The 25,808-nt window shown below is 46.8% G+C and overlaps 1 protein-coding gene across 1 annotated transcript in view; it reads left to right on the top strand.

Moving 5' to 3' along the window:
- Positions 1-454: 454 nt before the first annotated feature.
- The window catches only part of SDC2 (syndecan 2), a 95,995-nt gene continuing 70,641 nt past the window's right edge, over positions 455-25,808 (top strand). Inside the window, exon 1 of the mRNA XM_008148521.3 lies at positions 455-1,078. Within this exon, the coding sequence (XP_008146743.2) occupies positions 1,019-1,078 (60 nt within the window). The 5' untranslated portion in view covers positions 455-1,018. The remainder of the gene's footprint in view (positions 1,079-25,808) is intronic.

The following is a 25,808-nucleotide window of genomic DNA, read 5'->3' on the forward strand; positions in this document are numbered from 1 at the left end:
ATTTACGAACACTTCCCACTGCTTGAAGGCATCTGTAAACTTTGTGTGTTTTTCCAACTCTCACAGCAGTTCTTTTCTACTGGTCTAATCCTCGCAGGTTTCTCATTGCCTCATCGATCTTTCTCCTGAAAAAAAAAATGAAAGTGAAGCGAAAACGAAATAGGGAAGCACAGAGCAAAAAGCGTGGAGATGGAGAGAGGAAAAGCGGGGAGAGGAAGAGGAAAAGGGAGGAGAAAATGAAGGAGCCACTGGAGTCCAGATTGCGGATGAGCCGAAGCGCCCAGCCGCCCACTGGTCCTCGGGGCTGCCAATCGGGGCGTAATCCCGTAGGAATTTCTCCGGGCTTTAGCGGGGAGTCACATTGCCGCCTCCTCGCTCCCAGACGCCCGGAGAGCCTGGAGCAGCCAGCTCGGGGAGGAGGAGGGAGGGAGGGAGGGAGGGAACGGAGGACGGGAGGAGGAGGACCCCGGAGGGAGGCGGCGCGCGTGGAGGAGGGGCGCAGCCGCCGAGCCACTCTCCGCGCTCCGCCGCGCTCCCCTCCAGATACTCGGGGAGCTCCAGCCGCGCGGAGCACACCCCCGCCGCGCTGCCCCCAAACTTCAGCTGCAGCCACATCCCCAGCCTTCCCAATTGATTCCCCCAGAAGAGAAGCTGAGCCGCGACGCGGAGCAGGAGCCCGCGGGGGAGCCCAAGAACCGCAGAGCCAGAAGAGCTCCGGAGAGCAGCCTCCCCGGAGCAGCAGCCCCGCGGCGTCGGGAGCGCAGAAACCAACAAGTGAGAAGGCGGCGCGTCCCCGGGCGCAGCGGAGGACTGGGGAGCGGACGCCGGAGGAGGCGGAGAGCGCCCCGAGCCGGAGCCGGAGCTCCCGAGCCGGAGCCGGACCCCCCCTGAGTCCGAGCGGCGGTCGCTGCAGCTGCTTTGCTCGGATCCCTGTTCGCGGGCTGCGCCCCGGTGCTGGGCAAGAGGCTTCGTGGCGCTCGGGTTGCCAGCGGCGGCTCCCAGCCGGTCCCCGGGGAATATGTGGCGCGCCTGGATCCTGCTCACCTTGGGCTTGGTGGCCTGCGTGTCGGCGGAGTCGGTGAGTGGGCCCGGCGGGGTCGCGCGCGCGCGCGCGCCGTTTCGGGGTGCTCAAGCGGGGAGGAGTCCGCAGCGCCCGCGGGGATCTGGGAGCACCCCGTGGGGGTTCTCACTTCCACACCCCCAGACTCGGCGCTCGGTCCCCGGGGGGGGGGGGGGGGGCTGCTGGAATGGACGCGTTCGCTCCCCACCCCTCTCATTCCCTTCCCGCAGAGGCGCCGCGCGCTGGAGGTGCCCCGCGGTCCCCGGGGACGAGGGCGCGAGAAGCGCCGTTTTGTCCAACCGCAGAGGCCCCTGAAGTCACTACCAACTTCTTCGCCTTCAGAGGGTCTTGCTGTGTCCCCCCCGGGAAGGACCTAGGGGAAAGGGTGGGAGACGGGAACCCAGATAAGGCTTGCAAGGGAACCGGCCCCCCTCCCCGCGCTCCTCGCAACCGAGGGGCTACCGAGAAACTTTGAGGTCCCCTCCTCTGCACACCGTCTCCCCACGCCGGCTTTCCTGCTCGGCTGAATACAAGTTCGGAGGAGAGAGGGCCCCGATTGAAGCCAGCCGCGTGTGTTGGGAGAGGAAAGTTTGCAAAAGTTCTTTTGTTTGATCTCCGTGGCTGGGGCGAGGGGGCAGACGCGACGTGGGAACGCTGCCCGCGGAGGCGCAGTCTGCGTTCCTGCGGGGGGTTCGCCAAACGGCGGGGAAATGCTGGGGCGCCCTGCCGCGACCCCCTCCTCCTTAACCGAGGCGGCCCGCTAGCTCCTGGGGACGGGAGGACATGTTCACATGGACTGCACTCGAGTGCAGCGTGCAGGGCGAGGTGGGATGCGGGTGACACCGCTCGCCTCGGGTCTCCAGGCGGCGGCGGCCCGGGGCCGAGGCTTGCAGCCCGCCGCGCTCGCCATCGCGGGCCCTGGCGGGGGTGCACCCGAGGCCGGGGCGACTCTTCTCCAGCCCGGGCAGGCAGTGGGCACTTGGTTTCCGGCTGTGGGCACTTGGTGTCTCCTTTGGGTGCGTTTCCGTGGCTGGATCTGGTTTCCCTACGTCGCCCTACGAGCGCCCTCTAATGGGAACTGTCTCCTGGGCTTTCCCTGGTGCGTGGCGGCCCCTACCTGGGCGCCTAGAGCTTTGTCGGGGGTGGGTGGGAAGGTGGAAGCCCAAACACCCCATTCCATTGGCAGCTTCAGCGCCGTCCGGGGTCTCGGTTAAAGCAGTACAGCTGTCTCTGTGCCTTCTCGTTCCCCACGTAGCCCCTCCCTTTGCCAGCTGATACCGTGCCCGTTTCTAATGAACGGAGGTGTCTCTTCTAATAAGCAATGCCATCTTTAGGGATGGGTGCTGTTTGCCCCTTCCCCTTGGGCGTGTAACTTCCCCTTTCTCCCTTTTTTTGAGTTGAGGCAATTGAGGGTTGGGAAACCTCTTTGGCACGGAGCAGCCGATGGGCATTTTTTCATCAGTGAGGGCGCCTCTGCGCGGGCCAGCAGGTCCCCACAGGTTCCAGGAGACGGGAGAGCAGGTAGAATTGGGCACTGCACAGAGTAGTTGAGTATTTAGGAGCTCAGAACCCAAATACTAAAACTCCGAGCCGCATCAGTGTGATTTCTCTTTGGCGAATGAGCTTGAATCCATTGGGGTTGGTAGCCTCCCAGCCAGCGATGAACTTTGGCTTGTTGTGCAAACACACACACACACACACACACACACACACACACACACACACACAAAAAGGGAGAGATTCTCTGTTTATTTCAGAAAAACACTAGTGCTCATCTTGTTGCAAAATAGGGCAAAGGGAGAACTCCATTTAAAGGTTTTCAAGAGAAGCCTGCCTCAGAGCCGTACAAGGTTGAGGAGGTCCTTTTTTTTTTACTGGGTTTACAAGGAATGTTACTATTTGGGGATTTTAGAAATAGAGTGTCTCTATCTGCTGCCTCTCTGGGTTTTAGCATCCATCGGACAGTAGTGCAGCATTTTGGCTGAACTGCACCCGTCCCCCCCAGTGGCACCTCTCCCCCAAACTCAGTTTTGGGGTTCTAATTTCCAGCCAGAACTGTGTGCTCTCTGAGGGAGCTGCTGTGGTGGATACTGTTTGCAGTTCACTGGAATATCATCCAAAAGCGTGCTTAGATATTTTTAAAATGTGAACTTGGAGACCGTCGCAGAATGTTCGTTAGGCAGTGCCCCATGGAAGCTGTTCCCTCATAGTCCACTCACATGGCTTTGCAGTCTGCCTGTCTCACGTCCATCCGCAGAGATGCATGCATCTAATTGTTAAGCCTTCAGCCATCCTATAGCACGTTATTTCCAGTACTCCACATTTCTGCTTGAAAACGGCTGTTTCCTCGGAGTTAGTCGTAGTGATCTTCTGAGCTTAAAACCTGTCTTTAAAAGGAAGAAAGGAAAAATGTCTGCAGTTAGTGAATTCTTTGGTTTCAACTAAGCCCAAGGGTAAAAAAAAAAAAAAAAAAAAGATTCTCAGGAACCAAGGCTCAAAGCTGTCTGTGAAAAGGAACCGGCCGTGCGCAAGGGGAAGGCTGGCTGAGTGTGGCGGTATAGGGATACGTTGCTGTTTCTCTGTTCCATTCCCCCCCCCCCACATGACTGTTTAGCTTTAGAAGTAATATATTGCAGGCTGTTATAAATGCATAATTGGAACTGGAAATCTGTTTTTCAAAAAGGAAGTGTTTTGAACTCGTGGGGTTTTTTATACACATACTTAGGTGTGTGTAAATGAAAAGAAACTGTCAAGTCATTCAGACCCATGCATTACCTCTCAGTGTGTTATGAAAGGCCGGCTTTGGAAAGGTTGCATGGGAAGGGAAAATAAAATGGGAACAATGTAACCTTTTGCGGTGCTTTAAAAACACATGCCTTGGCTGTTGGAGCAATGAAACAAATTACTTTTGCTAGGGAATTTTACAGAAACAAGGTCCCTTTCTCCGGGAGTTGGACAGGAGCAGTAGGTAGATGTCATTTAAGAAGGGAAGATCTTGTAAGATCAGGCTTGCCCAGAAGATGGGTGCCCTGGGAAGAATGTGAGTGTGCCCTCCAACCCTTACTTCTGGAACCCGGGGACACCTAGTTTTGGTGGGGCTCGCCTTTCGAAGGACTGTGTCACGTGATTCCTCGAATGGTGCCTTGAATAATCATTAGTTTGGAAAGGATTTCAGAGCATCCTCTAGATTTTTTTTTTTTCCAAGGTAGGACTAGTTCTCATGTCTTCAGAATCCCCCAGAGACCTGACTCATCTGATATGGGCTCATCTGATAAGCTCCGCCCAGTTCTAGGTGGCCTGGGGTCTCCTGAGGTCAGCAAGGCCCCCCTGAGGCTGACCCGGCCACATCGAGCTGGGCCACCTTTGTCAGGAAGGCTTGTGGGGAGTCTGGTCAAGCCACCGTGCTGTTGGCATGTGCCAGCTGGCACTGATCCAATAGGTCACGAGCGGAATGTCATCCGAGTGTAGATTCTCATGAGAGTGGCCCTCCTCCGTTTCCTAAAATCAAACTGAAAGATCTCACCCATCGTTTTCTTCTTCCCCATAACGGAAGACTTGCCATTCCTGCCCCTGGCCCACCGTACCTTACAACGCCTCAAAATCACCGAATTCCTTTCCTGGACCAGAAGCCAACATAAAGTTTACTAAATAAAAGCAAGAAATCATGAAGAAGAGCCTTTGCTGAAAACAAGCTTCTCTTGTCATCTGTGCCTGAGCCATCTCTTTAATTGCAGTCTTTTGGATTTGAACCTGGAAGGCGCCCTTGACTCACTTATCTTTGTTGACTTAACACGGCCGGTTGGCCTGTGCGTCCACCTGCCTGTTGTTTGTTCCACAGATATTTCTTCAGCCCCCACGCGGCGCTCCGGATAAAGCAGTAAGCAACCCAGGCGAACCCCTCTGTCTTTGGGGGGGGGGGGGCTCTCATTTCAGCGCTCCGGATAGTTTTCCCTTTCCGTTTTTCCTCCCTTGGGGCCTTACCAGCGCCTGCCTTCATGTCAACAGCCTTGTAGTTGCCCTTCCTGGCCCAGAGGCTCATCTGCTGTTTGATTTATCCTGTTATCACTTTGATCGGGTTCCCCATGCTCCCTAAACTCCGTGTTTCCTTGAGATCGTGGCGTGGGGTCTAAAGATCTCTGCCAGACTTAGAAGATGCTCCCTACTACGCTCCTTCTGACTTACACCCCCTCGCTCACTCTCGGTCATGTTTCTGGGCCTTGGCCCACGAGCCTCCCTGTCGTCAATGCTCCTGGGACACGCCCTCTTCACTCTTTCTCCTTTAAATGCTGCTGCTTCAGATCCAAGTTCCACACAGCTTCACATGCACGATCCGGCCCTTGCTTTCACCTTTCCGTGGACAGGCAGACTGAGGGGCAGGATCCCTGTGAACGCAGGTAAGAATACCGATCTCAGGGCCTCCTCTCCGACCAACACCGTCAGAAAGCTGGAAGGGGGCAGCGGTCTGTATTTTTATGAAGCATCTCAGACGAGTCTACTGAATCAGCCAGCCACATGTGGGACCACTGCTCTGGGTTACGCATGTTACCCCCGATTCCAAGCTATTTTGATTTGGTCCCAGGGCTTCCGGCGGTAAGTAGCTCAGTGACCCACGGGACTAGGGGAGAGTGCCAAGGGGTTGGGCATGGGAGGTGGACAAGCCTGGGTTCCGATGCGGGGACCTGGCCACTTCCTCAGTTTTGTCACTAAACTCGGAGTCACTTAGAAACCACACACGTGCGTGCGTATAAGTTGTACCTAAGAACGCCTTCATGACACGGCCGCTGTGAGCAGAGGCGGCGGGAGCATGGGATGGGTGCTTAAGGCACAGAGGAGCTAAGTGTGTGTTTTTTTCCTTCTTCGTTTTCTTTCTCGGCATCTGCTTTCTGGACTAGGAAACCAGGGAGCCGCATCAGATGTTCCCCAGGCCTCCTGAGGCCTCTGATGTTCTAGAGAGGTTAGGGCCCCCTGAGGGGAGGCCCTGTGTCCACACCTTGGGCCCCAGCAGCGGACACCTGGTTAAGAGGATGCCGCTGTTGAAGCGCAGGCGCCTGTGGCCAGGGCAGGCGGGCTTGGTTGGTCCTGTGTGGTCTGTGGCCAGCTGAGTCCGGCACCCAGGGTGGGCCTGGGCTAGTCTGACAGTTTTGATTCTCCAGACCTCAGCTTCACGTACATGGCAGTGTTGGCCTCAAGATGAAACAAGCCGTTGATGTCAGGTCCCGCACATCATCCGTGCACGTTCGTGCTTCCTCCTGTTTCCTTGGGCTGGATTGAGATTCCAGCGAGGAGGAAGGAGAGCGTGCAGTGTGCATCGCGTGCCGGAGTGCCATCTGGAACCGCGGTCGCCAGCCTTTCGGACCTCACGGACCGCCAGTGGTCTGCGGACCGCCGGTTGGCGACCGCTGATCTAGAATGAGGGGGAAAGGGGGGTGGTGGAGTGTTGGGAAGCTGGGGACCTAGGAAGGGAGTACTTTTTTTTTAAGGGTAGACATGCATGCAATTCCTCCTCCTAGCAATTTGAGCCTTGGATCTTACTATTAAAAATCTTCATTGGGTTCTGACAAGTCTGTTTCGAGGGCAGTGTGAGCTTTAGCAACAAGGCCAGAGGGGTGCCTGCCTGCGAGCAGGAAAGAAGAAGTACTGTTGAAGCAGAATTGTGAATATGTCCTTAGGATGATGTGAGACAAGGCAGGCAGGCGCTTTTAATACAGTGGCATCGTCATGCTCCTCGGAGTTACCTGTTTGTTACTGTGATTCTCATTCCTTGTTTTCTGATTCCCTGAAGAGGAGGGGCTTGGCACAGGAAATGGGCTCATCTGATAAGCTCCGCCCCGAGGATGGCCTGCCTTTTCTTACTGGGGCTTCCTTCCCTGACTTGGGGTGGCTTAGTTCTCTGTTGAGATATTGGGGATTGCGCCGCGCCAGCACAGCCAGGGGTTCGGCGAGCCTGAGGGAGGTCCGGTGAAGGATGAAGAATAAAGATAGACAAAGAGAAAAAGCTGGGTCTAGGTGGATCTTCTGTGCCTGGCTGAGGCCACAGAACAGATCCAGATTGCAAAGCTGATGCTTTATTTTATAGTCAGAGGTAAACAAGGTAGTTTACAATGTTCTTGTAAGTTTCACTTGTTTTGGCAGCACTTGCTGCCCCTCCCACAGTCCACTAGCTACCCAGGACAGATCTAGGGAGCAGTCACAAGATCAAGCTTAATTATGCTTAGAGGACTGTGCCTTCCAAGCTGGGACTTGTTTGCGGCTTTGCCAGCAGGTCAGTCCGAGGCTTAACCCTGTAACCGCTCCCTACAGGGGATATATATGCTGGTACTCAGCTTTCCTCTAAAGGTGGGCAATGTGAGAGGGTATGCCATTGGTTATTTCTGGCCCATGAAAGACTCCTTATGGGGACTGGATGCATCTGTAAGTGTTAAGGTGTGAAAAGCCCATCTTTTCCAGTAATGTTACCTCTACAAATCTATCCAAAGGAAATAATCATAACTGGGTAAATGTGTTTATTGAAGCCTTACTTATAAGTAGTTGAAAACTGGAAGCAGCCTGAGTGTACAATAAAGGAATGGTTAAATAAAAGATTGTAATTTATACTATAATACGATATAGCCATTAAAAATGTATTTGAAGAGTGTTTATAATTTGGAAACTGCAGTGGACAAAAAGTTGGATATGAGACTATGTAAAATAAAACTGTTTATATTAAATACATTATGTATACACATATGTATACACAAACCTGAGCATGTGATAAAATTGTATCGCAGTAAATACACGCATGCATACACACAAACAAATGAGTATAAACTGGGGAAATCTGAATAAGATTGGTGGGCTGTATCGATGTCAGTATTCTTGTTGTGATAGATTTACTGTAGTTTTGAGACATGTTACCACTGGTGGAAACTGAGTAAAGGGTACAAGAGCTCTCTCTGCATATTTCTTACAACTTTATGGGAACCTACAATGATCTCAAAACATTTTTTTTCAATGAGAAAAATGGCACCAGACCTAGATGGTTTTACAAGTAAGTTCTGCTGATCCTTCAGAACAGATACTAATTGTTGTCCGAGAGTTTAGAGAATGACAGAAGGCTATTCTTTTTCATTTTATGAGGTTAGCATTACACCAGACAAGGAGAGCATAAGAAAACAAATCTGCTGGCCAGTTTCACTTGTGATCATAGATGCCAAGATTTTAAATAGAATATTCATGAAACTGAATACAGCAGCTTGTTAAGAGAATAATGATGAGTCCAAGTAGGGTTTTTCAAGGATTGCTTCAACATCAGAAAAGCAATGCAATTATTAAGTTTAAGGGAGACAACACTCTGATCATCTCAACAGATGCAGAAAAGTATAAAGATGTTCATGTAAGGGTCTCTAATTTCTGGTTAACTGAAGGTTTACTATATTAGGGTGAGTACATCTGTGCTGATAGTTCAGTTCACTTGACATGTTTAGGAACCAGAAGGCCACTGTTTACTGAGTTGCTAGGCAACCATCTCTAGTTACATGGGTGACAGGTGGGTGACGTGCAATAAAGTATGGATCATAACATATATAGGTTTTAATTCATGTGAAGTTGTAGGTCTAGCATTGCCAAGGTTCAGTTGTGTTCTCCCAAATTAAGATAATGCAGGAGGTAATTTTGAAGGTTTGGAAGTCAGGTATATTGGGGTTCTGTTTCTCGTGATATTACCCCCTAAAAACCATGAGACTGGGGGGAAGTTTCTTAAAATATCTGAGCTTTTTTTTTTTCTTTCCAGTTTTAAATGGGATTATAATAATTTGATTCTTGGATATTTTAGAGATTAGCCTCAGTAATGATTAAGAACTTCTAACACAAAACCTGGCCTATAATAGGTTTTTAAAAAGCATTTGTTTCTCTTTTTTTCTACCTTTAAGTTTTATGAATATGGAATATTTTTATATATGCATAAATATGCATGCATATGTTTCTTGTTTTTCACTTGCATTCTGACCCTTGACACTAAAGGACATGTATTTTCACAAATTTATGACTAATTTATTTTTTACCAGGCAAAAGTGCGATGCTGAAGTATCCTTTTCCTCTCCCCATCATCCGTATTTCAACATCAGAAAAGCAATGCAGTTATTCACAGCTTAAGGGAGCTAACTTACACTCAGCTATAGCTCAAAATTGACTTGTATACAAGTTGGAAATTTAGTTAAGACTTGATAGTATAATGTAATACTTGGGATTACAATTGTAAAATTCTGAAAGAAGGTCAAATTGAAATCTTATGTTGTAATCACTGATTTATCTGTTAAGTTTACTAATGAATTAAAATATTACCTTTATGTTCCACTTCTGAACTCATTTAGGTAAAGGTGGTATTTTATTTGATAACTAGAGGCCTGGTGCATGGGATTCGTGCACTGGTGGGAGGCGTGGCCTGTGGGGATCGGCCCACTGTGGGAGCGCCACTCATCCCAGTCAGCCGAGCGGTTGTGGGCTCCTGCTCTGAGCAGCTGTTCCTACTGTGGGAGCAATGCTCATCCTGGTCAGCCGAGCGGTGCTCCAACTGTGGGAGCGCACTGACCACCAGGGGGCAGGCTCCTGCATTGAGTGTCTGCCCCCTGGTGGTCAGTGTGCGCCATAGCAACTGGTCGACCGGTCATTCTGGTCGTTCCTCCATTCGATTGTTGGGCTTTTATTATATAGGATATTACTTGATTATATTTTTGTCTTGATTAATTAATAAATGAAGTTTTGTGTTCGCTAAATCAGTCAGTTAATAGTGAACTCATTTTACTACACACCAAGGGCAAAACTCTTTATTGGTCTTGAAGTTAAAAAGAATTTATGACATGACTAGAGGCCCAGTGCACGACATTCGTGCACTCAGGGTGGGGGGGGGGGTGGTCCCTCAGCCTGGCCTGTGCCCTTTAGCAGTCCAGGAGCCCTTGGGGGATGTCAGAGTGATGGCTTAGGCCCAGGGGGAGTGGGCCTAAGCTGTCAGTCGGACATCCTTAGAGCTGCCATGGAGGTGGGAGAGGCTCCCTCCCGCCACTGCCACTGCACTCTCCAGCCATCAGCCTGGTTTGTGGTTGAGCGGCGCACTGACCACCAAGGGCAGCTCCTGTGTTGAGCGTCTGCTCCCTGGTGGTCAGTGCGTGTCATAGCGACCGGTCATTTTGCCGTTTGGTCGATTTGCATATTACCCTTTTATTATATAGGATACCTACCTTTAGGCAACTGTTACCTACCTTTTGATTATTTAGGTAGTTGAAGATGGGTTGGGCCCATAGTCAATATATACATTATATAAAATATGCATCCATCAGTTCGTTTTTGTCTAAACATATCTAGCAATTAAAACTGCCAAAGAACTATAATTGAGAAGGAGAAGAACTCCCTGTAGAAGAGAAGTCACTGCTTGACAGAAAAACACAAACATACCTGCCCTGAAGTGGCAAAGTGTGTTGGAGAAAAATCAGAATTCTATTGATGACTTGAAGACACTTGATGTTTCTTTTTCTCCACCTGCTGTCCAAGGAAAAACTTTCCGAGTGTTCAGATGTACAAAAGATACAGTGAGCAAGAAATCTTTTAGAACCTGAGTAATCTGGTGATGTTTATATCAGGGGGAAAAAGAAACCTTACATTTCACCAGCCTAATTCTTCATACTCTAGAAACTCTGGGCTCTTAAAGTTGAGAGCTGGACTTATATTATGTGTGAAGATCAAATACTCTCAGCTGATGAATGAAAGAGGCATAAAAGTGTTGGATTGAGTCTCATTATGTTCTTTTGGATTCTGGTTTTTCAATATGTGATGATGGGTTAGAGAGCTGGAATTGACTTTTAAAAAGGAAAATTATCTAAAGAGGTTTAATTAATTCGTCCAAGATCACATAGTTAGTTAATGGTAGAGTTTTAACCCTTTGCACTCGCTTGCTTTTTTCTTGATTCCTTTATTGTAATGCTAACCGTGTCGAGTCACACTCGACATCCGAGTGCAAAAGGTTAAATCGGGCCTAGGCCATCTGATTTATTAGTATTTTTTTTTCTTACCATGTAACATTTCCTTCTGGCTCCTTCTTTTCCATTCCCCACATTAATGATTGGCACTAGATAAACTTACTCTGGGCACATGTTTGACGAATAAGTGAAATACCAAATGGAGCATACACTGTATGTTATAGATACTCTGCATTATGCGCCACTAACGACTTTATTTGTCTGCAAACCATTTGGCTAATTAGGGGAGGAGAATGAGAATACTAGGAGTTGGATGACCCGGAGAGGTCAGGGACTGAAGTGAAGTTGATTTGTGGAAGATTCTAGAGACTTGTGGGCAGAAAAGAAGATAAAATCTTCCTGGAGATAAGAATCAAAACTAGAAGCAAAATCCTCGTGCATTAAATGTGAATTTAATGAGGGAAATGGCTGCTATTGTAGGTTAAGGGAAGAAGAAGAGGATTTCTTGGATGTTTATTCCTTAAAAAATCCTCACCGGAGGATGTTTTTTTCATTGCTTTTTGGAGAGAGTAAAGGGATGGATGGAGGAGGAAGCGGGGAGGAGGAGGGAAAAACGTCACTGTGAAAGAGGTACACACCCCTGGACCTGTGCCCTGTATCTGTGCCCTTGACGGAATCGATCCCATGACCCTTTGGTTTGTGGGCCCACGCTCTAACCACTGAGCACACACAGGCCAGGCCATTTCTTGGATTTTTATACTTAAAATGTGACAGTGCTTTCCAGGAAAAGAGAGTCTGAGGCACTAATGGCTCAATTGTTTTTGAAAAAAGCACTTTTTCCACTCAATTGTAATAATGGATGTAGGTTCATCTTTTCTCCCAACATTTATTTCCCCTGAACACTGCTTCTGTAAATCTAAGCATAGTAACAAAGATACCTGAGTCACAGTTGATCAGAAAATGAGTTTTGGGGATGGATTTTGGAGAAATGAATTTATTGAAAGACAGTAACATTAAAAATGACCACACGGATCTACTTAGAACTATGGTAGGCCCTTTCCATTCATTGTCTCAGGTGGTGTCACCCTGCTAGGCTGTCCTGCTTGACGAGGCTGCATTTTATGTGGCCCAGCACAAGTGGGATCCTCAGTGTTTCTCGCTTCACCTAATCCTGACGTGATCACATCATCTTCCGAGGAAGCAGTGGAAGTGTTTACATGTATAACCACTTTTTCATAGGTGTATGGGTGCAGCCCCAAAGAGCGAAATGTCCAACCCTTCACGTGCTTCGGTTGGCCCATAGATCACCGTATTCTGATTTTTAAAAATATATATTTTATTGATTTTTTTCACAGAGAGGAAGGGAGAGGGATAGAGAGCTAGAAACATCGATGAGAGAGAAACATCGATCAGCTGCCTCCTGCACGCCTCCCACTGGGGATGTGCCCGCAACCAAGGTACATGCCCTTGACCGGAATGGAACCTGGGACCCTTCAGTCCGCAGGCCGACGCTCTATCCACTGAGCCAAACCAGTCAGGGCGTATTCTGATTCCTTCACCACAGTCAGCGTAGTGTTTTCGTGGCTCCTCTCCTCAAGCTTCAGCCCAGAGTGGGAGAACTAAGGAGTAGAATGAATGGGAATCTCTTTCAATTGCAGCTCTGCCAGGATTGGTATGACTTTGGGCAGGTTGCTCAGTCTCTCTAGGCCTCAGTTTTCTCAGCTGTAGAAAGGAGCAGTCCCAGCAGCCACCACAGAGAGGCTGTGAGGATGGGTGAGTTCCTGCCTGCCAGGCGTTTGGAAGAGGCCCGCCCGGCGTGGAGTCCGCACCAGCCTCCGTGTTGAGGCTCATTGAAATGGACGGCTCAGTGGATGTGCTGATCAAAGAAGGCAGGATCCTCTTTTGAGGTTTTGAACCTGAGACAGGAGAACGATGGTGCCACTGGCCAGATGGGAAAGACAGGAGAGGCGGAAGTTTTTCCTTTTTTCTTTTCTTCCTACGTGGCTGCTGTGTTTGGGTGAAAAGAGGAGGCGTTGAAACCCCTCTAGTTCTTAGTTCTCATCTGGAGGGTGAAGGGCATAGTCTAAAGTCCGTGATTCTCAGTCCTTTCTGCACATGACATTCACCTGGGGCGCTTCTAAGCGCTCTCTCTGCCTGGGCCCCACGCAGCACCAATTCCCTACACCAGAGCTGGGGCCCGGCTGTGTGTGTAAAAGCTCCCTGGTGATTCTGACTTCCGGAAGGTGTGACCATCACGGCTCCAGGTACCTTTCTCGGTCTCTTCCGGCTTCGAGGGAAGTCAAGCAGGTAAGGTTTTTGTCATCTCCCACCGTGTTCTCTCCTGCTTGTGACGAAGCCGGCTTCCTAGGACCGAGCTGCTGCCGTCCCGCTCTAACCGGGGCGGGATTCGGAAACGCTTGCTCCCTCCCAGCTTCTCCCTTTTCTACGCTTCTCCTCTACGTCTTACGCGGCTGCCTCCGACTTCTCTGATCGTCGCGTTGAGATGACTTGAGAGCTCACTTGACAAAGCATACATTTGAGAGCTCTCCAGACAAGAGGTTCTACGCCTATGCGTACATGAAGTTTATCTGAGGATGTCTTCAAAAAATACCGAAACGTTTCCCTTTCTGAAGGAAAACGGTCCTTAGTGGAACGAAGGGTGCTTGTCCTCCTGGTCTCGTTGCGGAAAAGCATGTTTGGTCAGAGTATTAAGATTTGCCCGAGTTCATGCTTTGAACAGAGATGGGGTGTTTCACCGATTGGGAGTGTATCCTAGGACTTTCCTGAATTTACTGATCGTGTATAGGCGCTGCACAGGCGTATTAATGCTGGACCTCTTGTAACTGCACTGCAGTTCAGCTCCTTGGACCTGGTTCAAGTCGAATTAACTCCGTGAACTGTACGGTTTCCGGTTGAAGTAGGGAAGAGAGAGCGCTTTAGGGCTGTCGTGTGAATAAGGCATCAGCGTGGTCTTTAGTTCTTGGCTTCCGTAAAAACGCAGCCGCCCATTACCTAATCCACTCGCAGCTTACTTTGTCCACATATCTAATTTGGGAACATGTTTGCCCTCACTCAGCTCTGAAACACAGTTTCCCTCCCTTGAATAAAACGGGATATCTTTCATTGACTCAGGGGAAAAAAAAAACCACACACCTCATTTAAGAATTCTAGAGTTTCTCAAAGCCTTTGGAAATTGCTCTACCAGAGAGCATCATTAAAATGCTGGCCCTTTAGAAACTTCCACTCAACATGTATCTGTCCTGCAGAAGAGTTGGAAGAAGCTATTCTGAGCAAGCTGTTAGCATGAGCCATTGTTAGGATTCACAGGCTCTTAAAATCAGTAAGTCTCTAATATCTAGAATAAAACTCACCGTGACTGTTTGTTATTTTGGCGGCAGTCGGGTTAAATGCGTCTGTTCCAGAGCGTTGCTAGAATACAGTTTGCGGAAGGAAGTGTTTGTTCTCCGTAGAAATGAGGTCGATTGGGTCCGTGGTTCTCGGAAGTGTGGCTAGGTCAGCAGCCCCTGCATCACCTAGGAACTTGCTAGAAATGTAGATTTATTGGCTTCCAGACCAACCAAATCAAACTCTGGGGCTGGGGCCCAGCAATTGGAGCTTTAAAAGGGCTCCAGGTGATTCTGTTGCATGCGAGAGTGTGAGAACCACTGTTCAATGAGAGCCCCTGGCTGTGGGGCCCGGATATCAGGATATGATTCGATGAGTTTCCTAAACATAGGAGGCGGTAGCAATGTACCTTCGATGTCTTATTTAATGGTTGGTAAATATGAAGAAAGGAAAACATAAATTTGTTTTTCTTTGGCTGGTTGGTAAATGCTTTCCCTAAACCCGAAACACTAATTCAAAGGAATGTATGCACCCCTCTGTTCATTGCAGCGTCATTTACAATAGCCAAGATTTGGAAGCAGCTCAAGTGCCCATCAGTAGATGAGTGGATACAAAAGCTGTGCTACATTTACACAATGGAATACTACTCGGCTATAAAAAAGAAGGAACTCTTGCCCTAACCAGTTTGGCTCAGTGGATAGAGCGTCGGCCTGCGGACTCAAGGGTCCCGGGTTCGGTTCCGGTCAAGGGCATGTACCTTGGTTGCGGGCACATCCCCAGTAGGAAGTGTGCAGGAGGCAGCTGATTGATGTTTCTCTCTCATCGATGTTTCTAACTCTCTCTCCCTCTCCCTTCCTCTCTGTAAAAAAATCAATAAAATATATTAAAAAAAAAAAAAAGAAGGAACTCTTACCTTTTGGGACAGTGTAGATGGACCTGGTGATGATTATGCTAAGTGAAATAAGCCAGTCAGAGAAAGATAGTACAATATGATTTCAATGATATGTGGAATCGAATGAACAAAATGAAGTAACAAAATAGAGACAGACTCATCCATAGCAGGCAAATAGCTGTTGAGGCGGAGCGCCTGGGAGAGATGGAGGGATTGAGCAAAAAAGAGAAAAAACTCACTGACGTGGACAACAGTGTGGTGTGTGTTGTGGGGGTGATGGAAGGAGGTGGAGGAGGGGATTGGGGGAATACATGGTGATGGGTGGAGACTTGACCTGGGGTGGTGAACACAAAATACAATGTGTAGACGGGATGTTGTAGACTTGCACATCTGAAACGTGTGTGATTTTGTTAACCAGTATCACCCCAATAAATTCAATAACAAAGAAAAAAAAAGAAAATGAAATATTCTAAATGAAATTGTTTGCCTTTTTAACTGCTAAAGATCGTTATACACAGAGGCCTTTAGTACAGTAAATAATGAGTGTTACAAAATGATGAGTTGCCCTTAAGTTTACCCTCCCATTCTCAAGGGTTTGTTTCCTCTGAGTATATATTTTTATACCTTACTCATTGCATAGAGGAGTGGAGGTGATTTTCAGGACTGCATATCTCTTCCACAGACTTGAGAAGAAATGATATAAATGGTTGACTTATGTTTATATGCGACCAGAGCATTCTAACAGCAGCCTATACTATGCAGTGCTTTTAAAGAAGAAACTAGTAGTCTTAAACGACAAATTAATACGTAATGTTCAGAATAACGTACAGTTTTCAAGCCTCAACCGAGTGCTTATTGCCCTTTTAATAAAAATGGGGATTGAAGGCACATTTGAGATAAATTAATTAAAATTTCATTTGCCCAGAACTCTGTGTATTTCGTTAATAAGATTTACCCCAAACGCTATTATTGTTGGTTTAATAAATTTTAAGAGAGCATTTGTGAGTTGCCCCTGGGTGTTTGCTGTTTCTCTCCTTGGGCATTAACTACTCTTGTGACTCTTGACCAGGCTGCTCTTGTTATTTCGTGCTTTGAGGTATAAGTAGAGACAGAAAACCCAGAAGATTCAAATAAATTCCATACCATAAACTATTTGCAGGTATGTTTAGTATTCATTCAGAAGAGCCTTTTAGTTTATTTCATATAAAACCACTTTCTTTTAGCATTTTAGATGTACAAGAGGGTCCGTTTTTATTTTACTGGGACTTTTAAAGCAACAATCATAAAAAACGTTTTCTGGAAAGTATCATCATCTAACAAGCACCAGGAAGATTTTATGTGATGACGGATACCTGACCCTTTGTCTCCCTCGATCTTAAATTCTTTGGGAAAATTAGGAATGAGAGGGGAGGGAGCTTCCAAGGAGACATGCTTGGATTGCATAAAAGGAAAACCTTTCTAAAAGGCATCAGAGATGGAACAGACCACTTCTGAAGTAGTGAGGGCTGAGCCTGGAAGTTAGCACACGTGTGTTTGGGTGGCCATTTATTTGGGATCTTTAAAGGGGATTCCAAGCATTAGCTGGCTAGGACCGTGGTCGGCAAACTGCGGCTCCCGAGCCACATGCGGCTCTTTGGCCCCTTGAGTGTGGCTCTTCCACAAAATACCACGGCCTGGGTGAGTCTATGTTGAAGAAGTGGCGTTAGAAGAAGTTTAAGTTTAAAAAATTTGGCTCTCAAAAGAAATTTCAGTAATTGTACTGTTGATATTTGGCTCTGTTGACTAATGAGTTTGCTGACCACTAGACTAGGAGATTAGCTGACCCTTACAGTCTCCTTCTAACCTTAGAGTCTGTGGTTCTTACAGTATTTTGAAGTTGAATGCTGAGCAACTTAACATGTATTTTATTTCCTCCCTGATTAGCTTGGTCTGCCTGAGACTAGACACCCTCTGTTGCCTTTAGTTGAAGCAGTTGGTCCAAGAAGCAAAATTCTTGGACCAACTTTCTGTTAAACTGATGGCAAGACCTCTGTTTGCCGAATTTAGGGGTTTATGTAACTACTGGAATTTGACATTGCCTCAGGCTTCCAGGCACCCTGACAGGTGCCTAATCAGGTAGGAAAGCCACGTTGGCTGATGGGCCATTGGGAGATGAGGCAAGCTCACGTCACAGCCAGGAGCCTTGAAGGGGACGAACCTGAGGGGGAAGGAAGAGTCTTTGGAGGTGGGGCAGCAGAGGCTCTCCAAGACAGAATTGGGGGGAAGGGGCCACTGTCCCAACCCGTCAAGCGTTTGGGGGGGAGATAGTCTTAGCCCCCCCAAGTAGCTCTTCTTAGTCTGGACAAGGCCAGTCAGGCCATGTCTAAAACTTTATTCCAAGGTAGTAGGTAGAAAGGAAAAAAATGACTCCCCCACCCCCCCCCCCAAAAAAAAAAGCACCCATAGCACAAAGCTTTCTTTGGGAGGCTTCAGTGCTCATTGTGGAAAAACACCACGGAGACAGATGGTGGGCCGAAGGGCTCTAGGTTAGGAACCGCTTCCCTTCCACTTCCCTTTCGCCCAAGAGCATACACCCTGTGTTTCCTTCTTTAATCCGGGAGAAGCAGGAGAGTGCTGGGCAGGTGGCCGGGAGACCTGGGTTCTGATGGGCTGGCCTTTCCCTGCCGGCAACCAGCTGTGACCTCTGGTGAATCACTCAAGTTCTTGTGTGTAGGGAGCGGTTATAGGGTTAAGCCTCGGACTGACCTGCTGGCAAAGCCGAAAACAAGTCCCAGCTTGGAGGGCACAGCCCTCTAAGCATAATTAAGCTTGATCTTGTGACTGCTCCCTAGATCCTTCCTGGGTAGCTAGTGGACTGTGGGAGGGGCAGCAAGTGCTGCCAAAACGAGTGAAACTGCCAACAACATTGTCGATTACCTTGTTTGTCCCTGACTATAAATAAAGCCTCAGCTTGGCAGTCTGGATCTGTTCTGTGGCCTCAGCCAGGCACAGACGATCCACCTAGACCCAGCTTGTTCTCTTTGTCTATCATTTCTCCATCCTTCGTCGCCCCTGCTCAGGCTCGCCGAACCCTTGGCTGTGCTGGCGCGGCCCACTTGTGCCTCAGTTTCCCCGTTTGCAGCCATACATACTATATAGTTCTTTGATGGCTGTGCACTTTTTTTTTTTTAAGGAAGTCATTTTTTTCCTTCTTTCTACCTACTACCTTGCAATAAAGTTTTAAGAATTCCAGTCTCCATTTTAACATTTGCTGTATTCTCCTCTCTTCCTCTTTGTCAGCCGAGTAAATTGGTTACAGTTGTCTCTTGGACGCAGTAATCTTTCATGACTAACCATTTCCTCTGAGATGCCACTCCATGGAGCTGCGGTAGCTCAGATTTCTTCCTGCCAGATAGGAGGTTGGAGGTTGCTTTTGAGAATGGGAAATGGGATTGGAGTAGGAGGTACCGTTCTCACAGAGGGGGACATGTCCACCTGTTAGAGACAGGAAATAACTGGTGTGAAGGCCAGCTGTCCTTGTTCTGTGGCTGACAATTCCCAGCAGACCCCCACCCCCCACCCCACCCCACCCCGCATTTTAGGCTCTGCATGTTGCACATGGGGTATCTCATTTTGTTGTCCTGGAATCTGTAAGTTCTGTCAAGAACTGGGCAAGGGAATGCACTCTGAAAAGATCACGAGGCTGCCGGTGCTCAGATACTGGATCCTGGGGGTGCCACGGAGTTGAGGGCCACATCTGCCCCAGGCTAACATTTCGCTCAGCATGATCTATTTACACATTTTCTAATTTTAAAATATCCCCAATGCCTATGAAATTGAGGAGGGCAGGAATTACTATGAGGCGAGTGAAAAATACTGCCCCACTGGGATCCTGCCACACCCACCCACTCACAGCAGGACTGCCCAGATGGATCTCCTGCCGAAATGCTGTCATCTTGGGTGTGTTTTGTTAAAAATGTACATTCTTGGTTCCACCTACTGCATTTTAATGTCTGCATCCGTGGTTCCCAACATGGGGCACACGCCCCACAGGGGGGCAATTTGATTTTTAAGGGGTCAATTCTAGAAAGAGTTATTAACAGTGAATTTTTTGTATTTCTTACGGTTCTCGTGGTCTCATATATAGTATGTAAATGTATATTGTGACATATGTATGCATTTCCGTTCTCTGTTACATGTTTTGATATCTTATTTGCAATTTTTTCATATCACTTCATATTATTATTTTTTAAAATAGTTTCTTAGTGATTTCTTCCTCAACACTTCAACTGTTCTTTCATTTTTCTCTTTCATGGATGCCATGTTCTTTGGAAGCTTGTGTAGACCAAATTAATGGCCTTTTAGGCTTCCTCCACATGAATAGGAGTTCACTTTTTTTAATAATAAGAATTATATGTCACGGGGGTTGGGGGACAATCAGGATTTTAGAGATGTTTAGGTGGGGCATGGCCAAAGAAAGGTTGGGAACCACTGGCATACCTAACATTACCTGGAAATTACTTTTCCATAAAAAAAAAAAATTAGTTGATTTGGCCATTCAAGAGTCAAACAGTATTATTTATTTTGTGATACTTGTAGTTAATGTACATATGTACATAATACTTAACAGCTTTCTTGAGATATAACTCACACCCCACAAAAAGTCACTCATTTGAGGTATACAGTTTAGTGGTTTCTAGTCTTTTCACAGTTGTGCGACCGTCACCACAGTGTTCTTTTAGTACATTTTTCATCATTCCCCAAAGAAGTCTTCTAGCCATTAGCAGTCGCTTCTCCTTCCACCCCCCACCAAGGCCTAGTGGTAACTAATTCACCTTCTGTCTTTATGGATTGTGCCTCCAGGTTTGCCCATTCTGGACATTTCTTATAAGTAGAATCACATAAAATGCTTTGGTGACTGGTTTTTTCCTCCACTTAGCATAATGTTTTAAAGGTTCCTCTGTGATGCTACGTATATCAGCATTGCATTTCTCCTTATTGCCGAAGAATATTTCGCCGTGTAGATATACCAGATTTTGTTCACCCATTCATCAGTTGATGGACATCTGGGTTGTTTCACCTTTTTGGCTATTCTGAATAATGCTGCTTGGAACATTCTGCACAAATTTTATTTTATTTATTTTTTATTTATTTTTGTTTTTTAAAAATATATTTTATTGAGTTTTTACAGAGAGGAAGGGAAAGGGATAAAGAGTTAGAAACATTGATGGGAGAGAAACATCGATCAGCTGCCTCTTGCACACCTCCTACAGGGGATGTGCCCGCAACCAAGGTACATGCCCTTGACCGGAATCGAACCAGGGACCTTTCAGTCCACAGGCTGATGCTCTATCCACTGAGCCAAACCAGTTAGGGCCATTCTGCACACATTTTTGTACGGAGGTACTTTTCTCTTGGCTGTAGACCTAGGAGTGGATTTGCTGGGTCATGTGGTCACCTCTGTTCAACATCTCGAGGAACTGCCAAGCTGTTTCTAAAGTGGCTGTAATATTTTACATTCCCACCAGCAGGGCACAAGGGTTCCATTTTCTCCACATTCTTGTTAACACTTGTCATGGTCTGTCCTTTAGATTACAGTCATTCTACCTCATTGTGGTTTTGTATATACTTCATGACTAATGGTGTGGACGTCATTTTGTGTCCCATTAGCCATTTGTTGTTCCTGTTTGGAGAACTGTCCATTTAAATCCTTTGCCCATTTTAAAATTGGGTTATGTGACTTCCTGAACTTGAGCGTTCTTTATATATTCTTGATACACGTCCCTTATCAGATAGGTGGTATGCAAATATCTTCCCCCATTCTGTGGGTCATCTTCTCATTCTCATTCATGATAGTGTCCTTGGGAGCACAAAAGATTTTCATTTTTATGAAGTCCTATTTGATTTTGTTGTTGTTTTTGGTGTCACGTAAGGGACCATTAGCTAACTGAAGGTTAAAGAGTTTTATTCCTATGTTTTTCTAAGGTTTTGATTTTTTTGTTATTACATTTAGGTTTAAAATCCATTTTGAATTTTTGCATATGTTGAGTAGGGGGTACAACTTTTTTTTTTTTTTATAATGTGGTATCTAGTTGTCCCAACCCATTTTGTTGAAAAGACTATTGTTTTTTTCCCCCTATTGAATTGTCTTGCCACCATGTTAAAAATCAGTTGACCATAAACATAAAGATTTATTTCTGGATTCTTAATTGTATCCCATTTACGTGGTCTATATGCAGTAATATCTGTACATAACTATGTACATAAATACATGTATATGTGCACACACATATACACACAGAAAAGGGGATCTTTTAAAACAAACTTGGTTGTGATCAGCGTATTCCTTTGGCTTGAACCTAGGAGGTGAGGAAAGGGGGAAAATTAAAAAAGTAGGAATTAAGACATGAACTACATCAGGAGACTTGACCATGAGGTCTCTCCAGCCCCAGTTGACTGAGCCCACTTCCCAGAGAAACAAAGAGTTGGGGCAGAGTGGTTGCTGCTGTTAGCTTTTATTCTTTTCTTTCTTCCTCCTGAAGTGGAGTGTGTAACTGAATGCCTTAGCTTGGAGTGCCTTTTGGTTCTCTCTGGTCTTGGCCTAGCCTGTCAGTGAGGATGTGGTTAGGTGACCTTCCTTAAGCTCTGAACACCCTCCACCCTGTTCGCTGATTCCCGGGCCTGAGTTTCTTCGGCTGTGAAATGAAGGAGCTTGGCTGCAATGCTTCCCCCGAGTCAGCTTGAACTTCTGTGATTGGTGAGCCTGGGCACCCTTAAAAAGGGGTATATGTTATTGTTGTCTCCTCACGCATAACTGAAAGACTAAAGGTGTATCCTATCAATTCCCTCGTTTTAGTGCTGATTCTGGGGAGGCTTGGAAGACAATAAATGGTAGGCTTGATGGCGGCCACTTCTCTTAAGATATTTAGTTTAATGCTATAAAGAGCCTACTCACCTGCTGTTTGTAATGTTCCTTGGCTATTTGAGTTTGGAATGGTGAAACGCATGACGTAGGAAAAGGAAGCACCGGACTTTGATGTCACACTGGGCTTCTGCCTCTGTGAGGTGTGGTCAGAGGCATCTTACCTGCGAGCAGTGAACGGTAGGTAGGTAGCGGAAACCTCTTTCAGAATGCCTTAACTGGGGGTTCGTGGGGATTTAGAAACACAGGCTTTGGATTGTCACAGCTGGTGTGTGAAATAGTGGTGATAATAATTAGGAATAATATGGTGCACCTCTTAAGCTGTTAATTTTAATCCAGTAATTTTTTTTTTTTTTGGATCTGAAGTCTGGCGGAGTGCTTGAGTGGAACATTTGGAGGAGGTCCATCTTACTTTTCAGTCGGGGAGTGGAGTGTGCGCGTCTGCCTTGTCGTGCTCATTTGTTACAAAGATTTCGATGGCTTGCTTTTAATGCCACACTCAACGATATCCATGCAGGCTTCCTCACTGCAGAGCCTTGGAGCATAAGCAAGAAGTACCAAAAGCCTGTGTCAAGCGTGTGTGTCTGTCTGTCTGTCTCTCTTTCTCTCTCTGTCTCTGTCTGTCTCTGTCTGTCTCTGTCTGTCTCTCTCTCTCTCTCTCTCTCTCTCTCTCGGAGGGGGGAGGGGGGACTGGCATCCTCCGTGTCTGCTCTGTGGGGTGGGGGGGGGAAGAGGAGAAGGAGAGGGGGGGAGCGGGGTTGAGGACCAGGCCTGGTGGAGACAGGAGCCTTGTTAGGAGAGAGAGTTTGCTTTAAGGCTCTTGTGAATGGAGGCTGGACCCAGGCGGCACTCAGTACTTTCTTGGGGTGAAAAGAACTCTTCCAATTGCCGGGATTGTGGACTTGAAAACCATAAAGCTGATTTCATGTTGTTACCCTTCCCGCCTTGTTCTTTGTAAAGTCCTCAAATTCTAAAGTGTTATGACAATTTGTTGGTAGAGTTTACTTTCCCTGGTTTCTTAATGCTCCACCGTAGAGAAATTTTTTCAAAATGTTTTAAAATGATAAATATTTATTAAAGAAGGAGTATAAAAATAGAATATTTATTCTTAAAGAATGATTTGGATGGAAGTTGTGTTCTGGGAAACTTTATAACAACAACAAAATAGATGTCTTATGAGAACATGTGATTATATCAACTTATTTAAAAAAATACCTCTTTTCCCCTGGATAATTTGGGGAGGTAAAAAAAAAAAAATCTTAAATTTACATCTCATATGTGAAAAAAAAAAGCTTAAATCTTAATTCACTGTGTTTTTCAGATGTAGTGTTATAACAGATCATATGAAGAAATTGATAGCTTCTCATATTTTAGGCTGGCCATTAAATTGGCCGAGTTAGTAAATAGTTGTAAAATAGTTGTTGGAACTAAGTGATTCTCATAAAACATCTTCACTTTTCTCACAGGACTTCCTGGAACAGATGCCTTTTGTCAGGTGTAGTTGATATAAGAATCCTATCATGAAAACTTTGTAAGGACAAAATTTTTTTTTTCTTTTAAAAGTACACATTGAAAAAAGCTCTCTTGAATCTACAAACAGAACCCATTTCATGAAGTTAAGCTGTTAGTCCCATTCTATTTCCAGGAAAAAACATGGTAGGCTTGCCTTCACTTCAGAGGGCCGGAGAGCTGAAGTAGAGAGAAGTTGGGACTTCATGGAAACACTAGATCGGAATAGAAATGAGTGTGAGATCCGTAAATTTAGCAATTTCCCAATGGGCGCTTTTTGCCGCTCTCCTCCTGACTTTTACTTTTTCATGAAATATTGCTTGTCAGAGAGAACAGGGGAGCGGGGATACTCTCCTTACTGAGGAGCCCTGCATCCCTGCCCCTCGGAGGCCTCTTCTCCACCCCAGGCTGTTGAGATGCGATCGGCTTGTGGACACTGTGCATATGTGTTTCTAGTGTTTGCTTCTGGAGAGCCGGCTCGAAAAAGCAAAGCAGGAAAATCCATTGGCATTTGGAGAGTTGAACCTGCAGAAGATGTTGTTTGCAATGTGCCGAAAACATAAGGTCCAAACAGCCGGAGCAGGCCTGGTGCCAGACAGCTTCGCTGGGAGAGCAAGAGGAGGGCTGAGGCAGGCCTGTAGCATTCGCTCCAGCTCGGCAGCTGCCGTCTGAGTTTGATTATGCACATCCTGCTCGGGGAGACCTGCCGTCACCCCGTCACCCCGGGGCCCTGGGGGAGCTGCAGGGCTGTCTTTTAAACAAAAGACTCTTCCCCTCGACACCCCAGGGCAGTAGTCCAAACAGTATGGAGGTTAAAAGAAGGTGGAGCTTTTGAAGATGGGATTTGAGAGAACAACCTGGGAAGGAAACTGATTGGGGAAGTTGGGAACTGCCCTGGTAAGACCCTGGAATTTCACAGATGGGGAGGCAGAGGCTGAGAGAAGTTCAGTGACTTGACCCAAAGAGGAGCAGTCAGAACCGAAACGCAGGTCTGGTTTTCAGGTGAGAGCTGTCTTACGTAGTACCACCTTCTTTTTAAAAAAATATGTTCAGTTTGATTTTTTTTAGAGAGAGAGAAACATCAATCCGCTGCCTCCTGTACACCCCCCACTGGGGATCGAGCCCACACCAATCCGCTGCCTCCTGCACACCCCCCACTGGGGATCGAGCCCACACCCGGGGCATGTGCCCTGACTGGGAGTTGAACCAGTGACCTCTTGGTTCCTAGGCCGATTCTTAACCACTGAGCCACACGGGCCGGGCAGAGAGGATCACATTCCTGATGACGTGATTCTCACATCAATATAAATACCAGGAAATGATAGGTTGTGTGTTTTGGAAAACTGAGCTGAAAGAGAAGAAACTTATAAGGCATTTTGGAATTATATGCTAACCACCTGTTACCTACTGTCCAGGCATACTCGGGTTTTTCTTTGAAGTGGTCGTGTGTTATCCGTGCGTAAATCTTCATAACGGACCAGTAAATAGATTATTCCAGTAAATTCTATGTGTAATTCTTAAAGGCAGAACAGGCCTGTTGGAGAGGTGTTGGGAGGAAAACCTTGAGTGTGGAGAGACCGCTCTGAAAACTGGGAGGGATGTTTACGTAAGGAACTCTTTTGTTCAGTTCTGGTTGTCTGGCGCAGGGCTGTGGCCTCTGAGGATTTATGGCCTCCCGTCTGGAGACGGTCGCTGGGCTCACATTATCTGTGCTGAAGACCATGTGTGGGGTCTTGGTGCTTAAGGCTGTGCAGGTTACAGAAGGCTTTGCCCAAGAAGGTGGCTGTCTAGGGTTCTTGGAGAGGGAGGTGTTGCTGTTTATTTCTCATCTGTGCTGGGAATTGAACACTGTTCTTGCTTTGTGGCTATCGCAAGAGCCCTGGTTTTCTCCCTTTTTAAAGGTTGGGAAGCTTCTTTCTTGTAGGAAAGAATTCATGAAGTCCAAGGATATCACTGGAATGTGGACCTTCTCCTCTTGCCCAATGGAAGGGTTGAGCTGTTGGAGTTTTGTTGGGTATAATGGAACTGTTTATTTAACATGGTTGACCCGAAGGGTTTTGACTAAGCAAGAGAGAAAAATCAGGATGATCTCATTCACTAGAATTCCAAGTGGATTTGGAATCTGGTTTTATCCTTTTTAATAGTCGGGTTTCT

The sequence above is a fragment of the Eptesicus fuscus genome, chromosome 19 (assembly GCF_027574615.1).
Source record: "Eptesicus fuscus isolate TK198812 chromosome 19, DD_ASM_mEF_20220401, whole genome shotgun sequence".
NCBI lineage: Eukaryota > Metazoa > Chordata > Mammalia > Chiroptera > Vespertilionidae > Eptesicus > Eptesicus fuscus.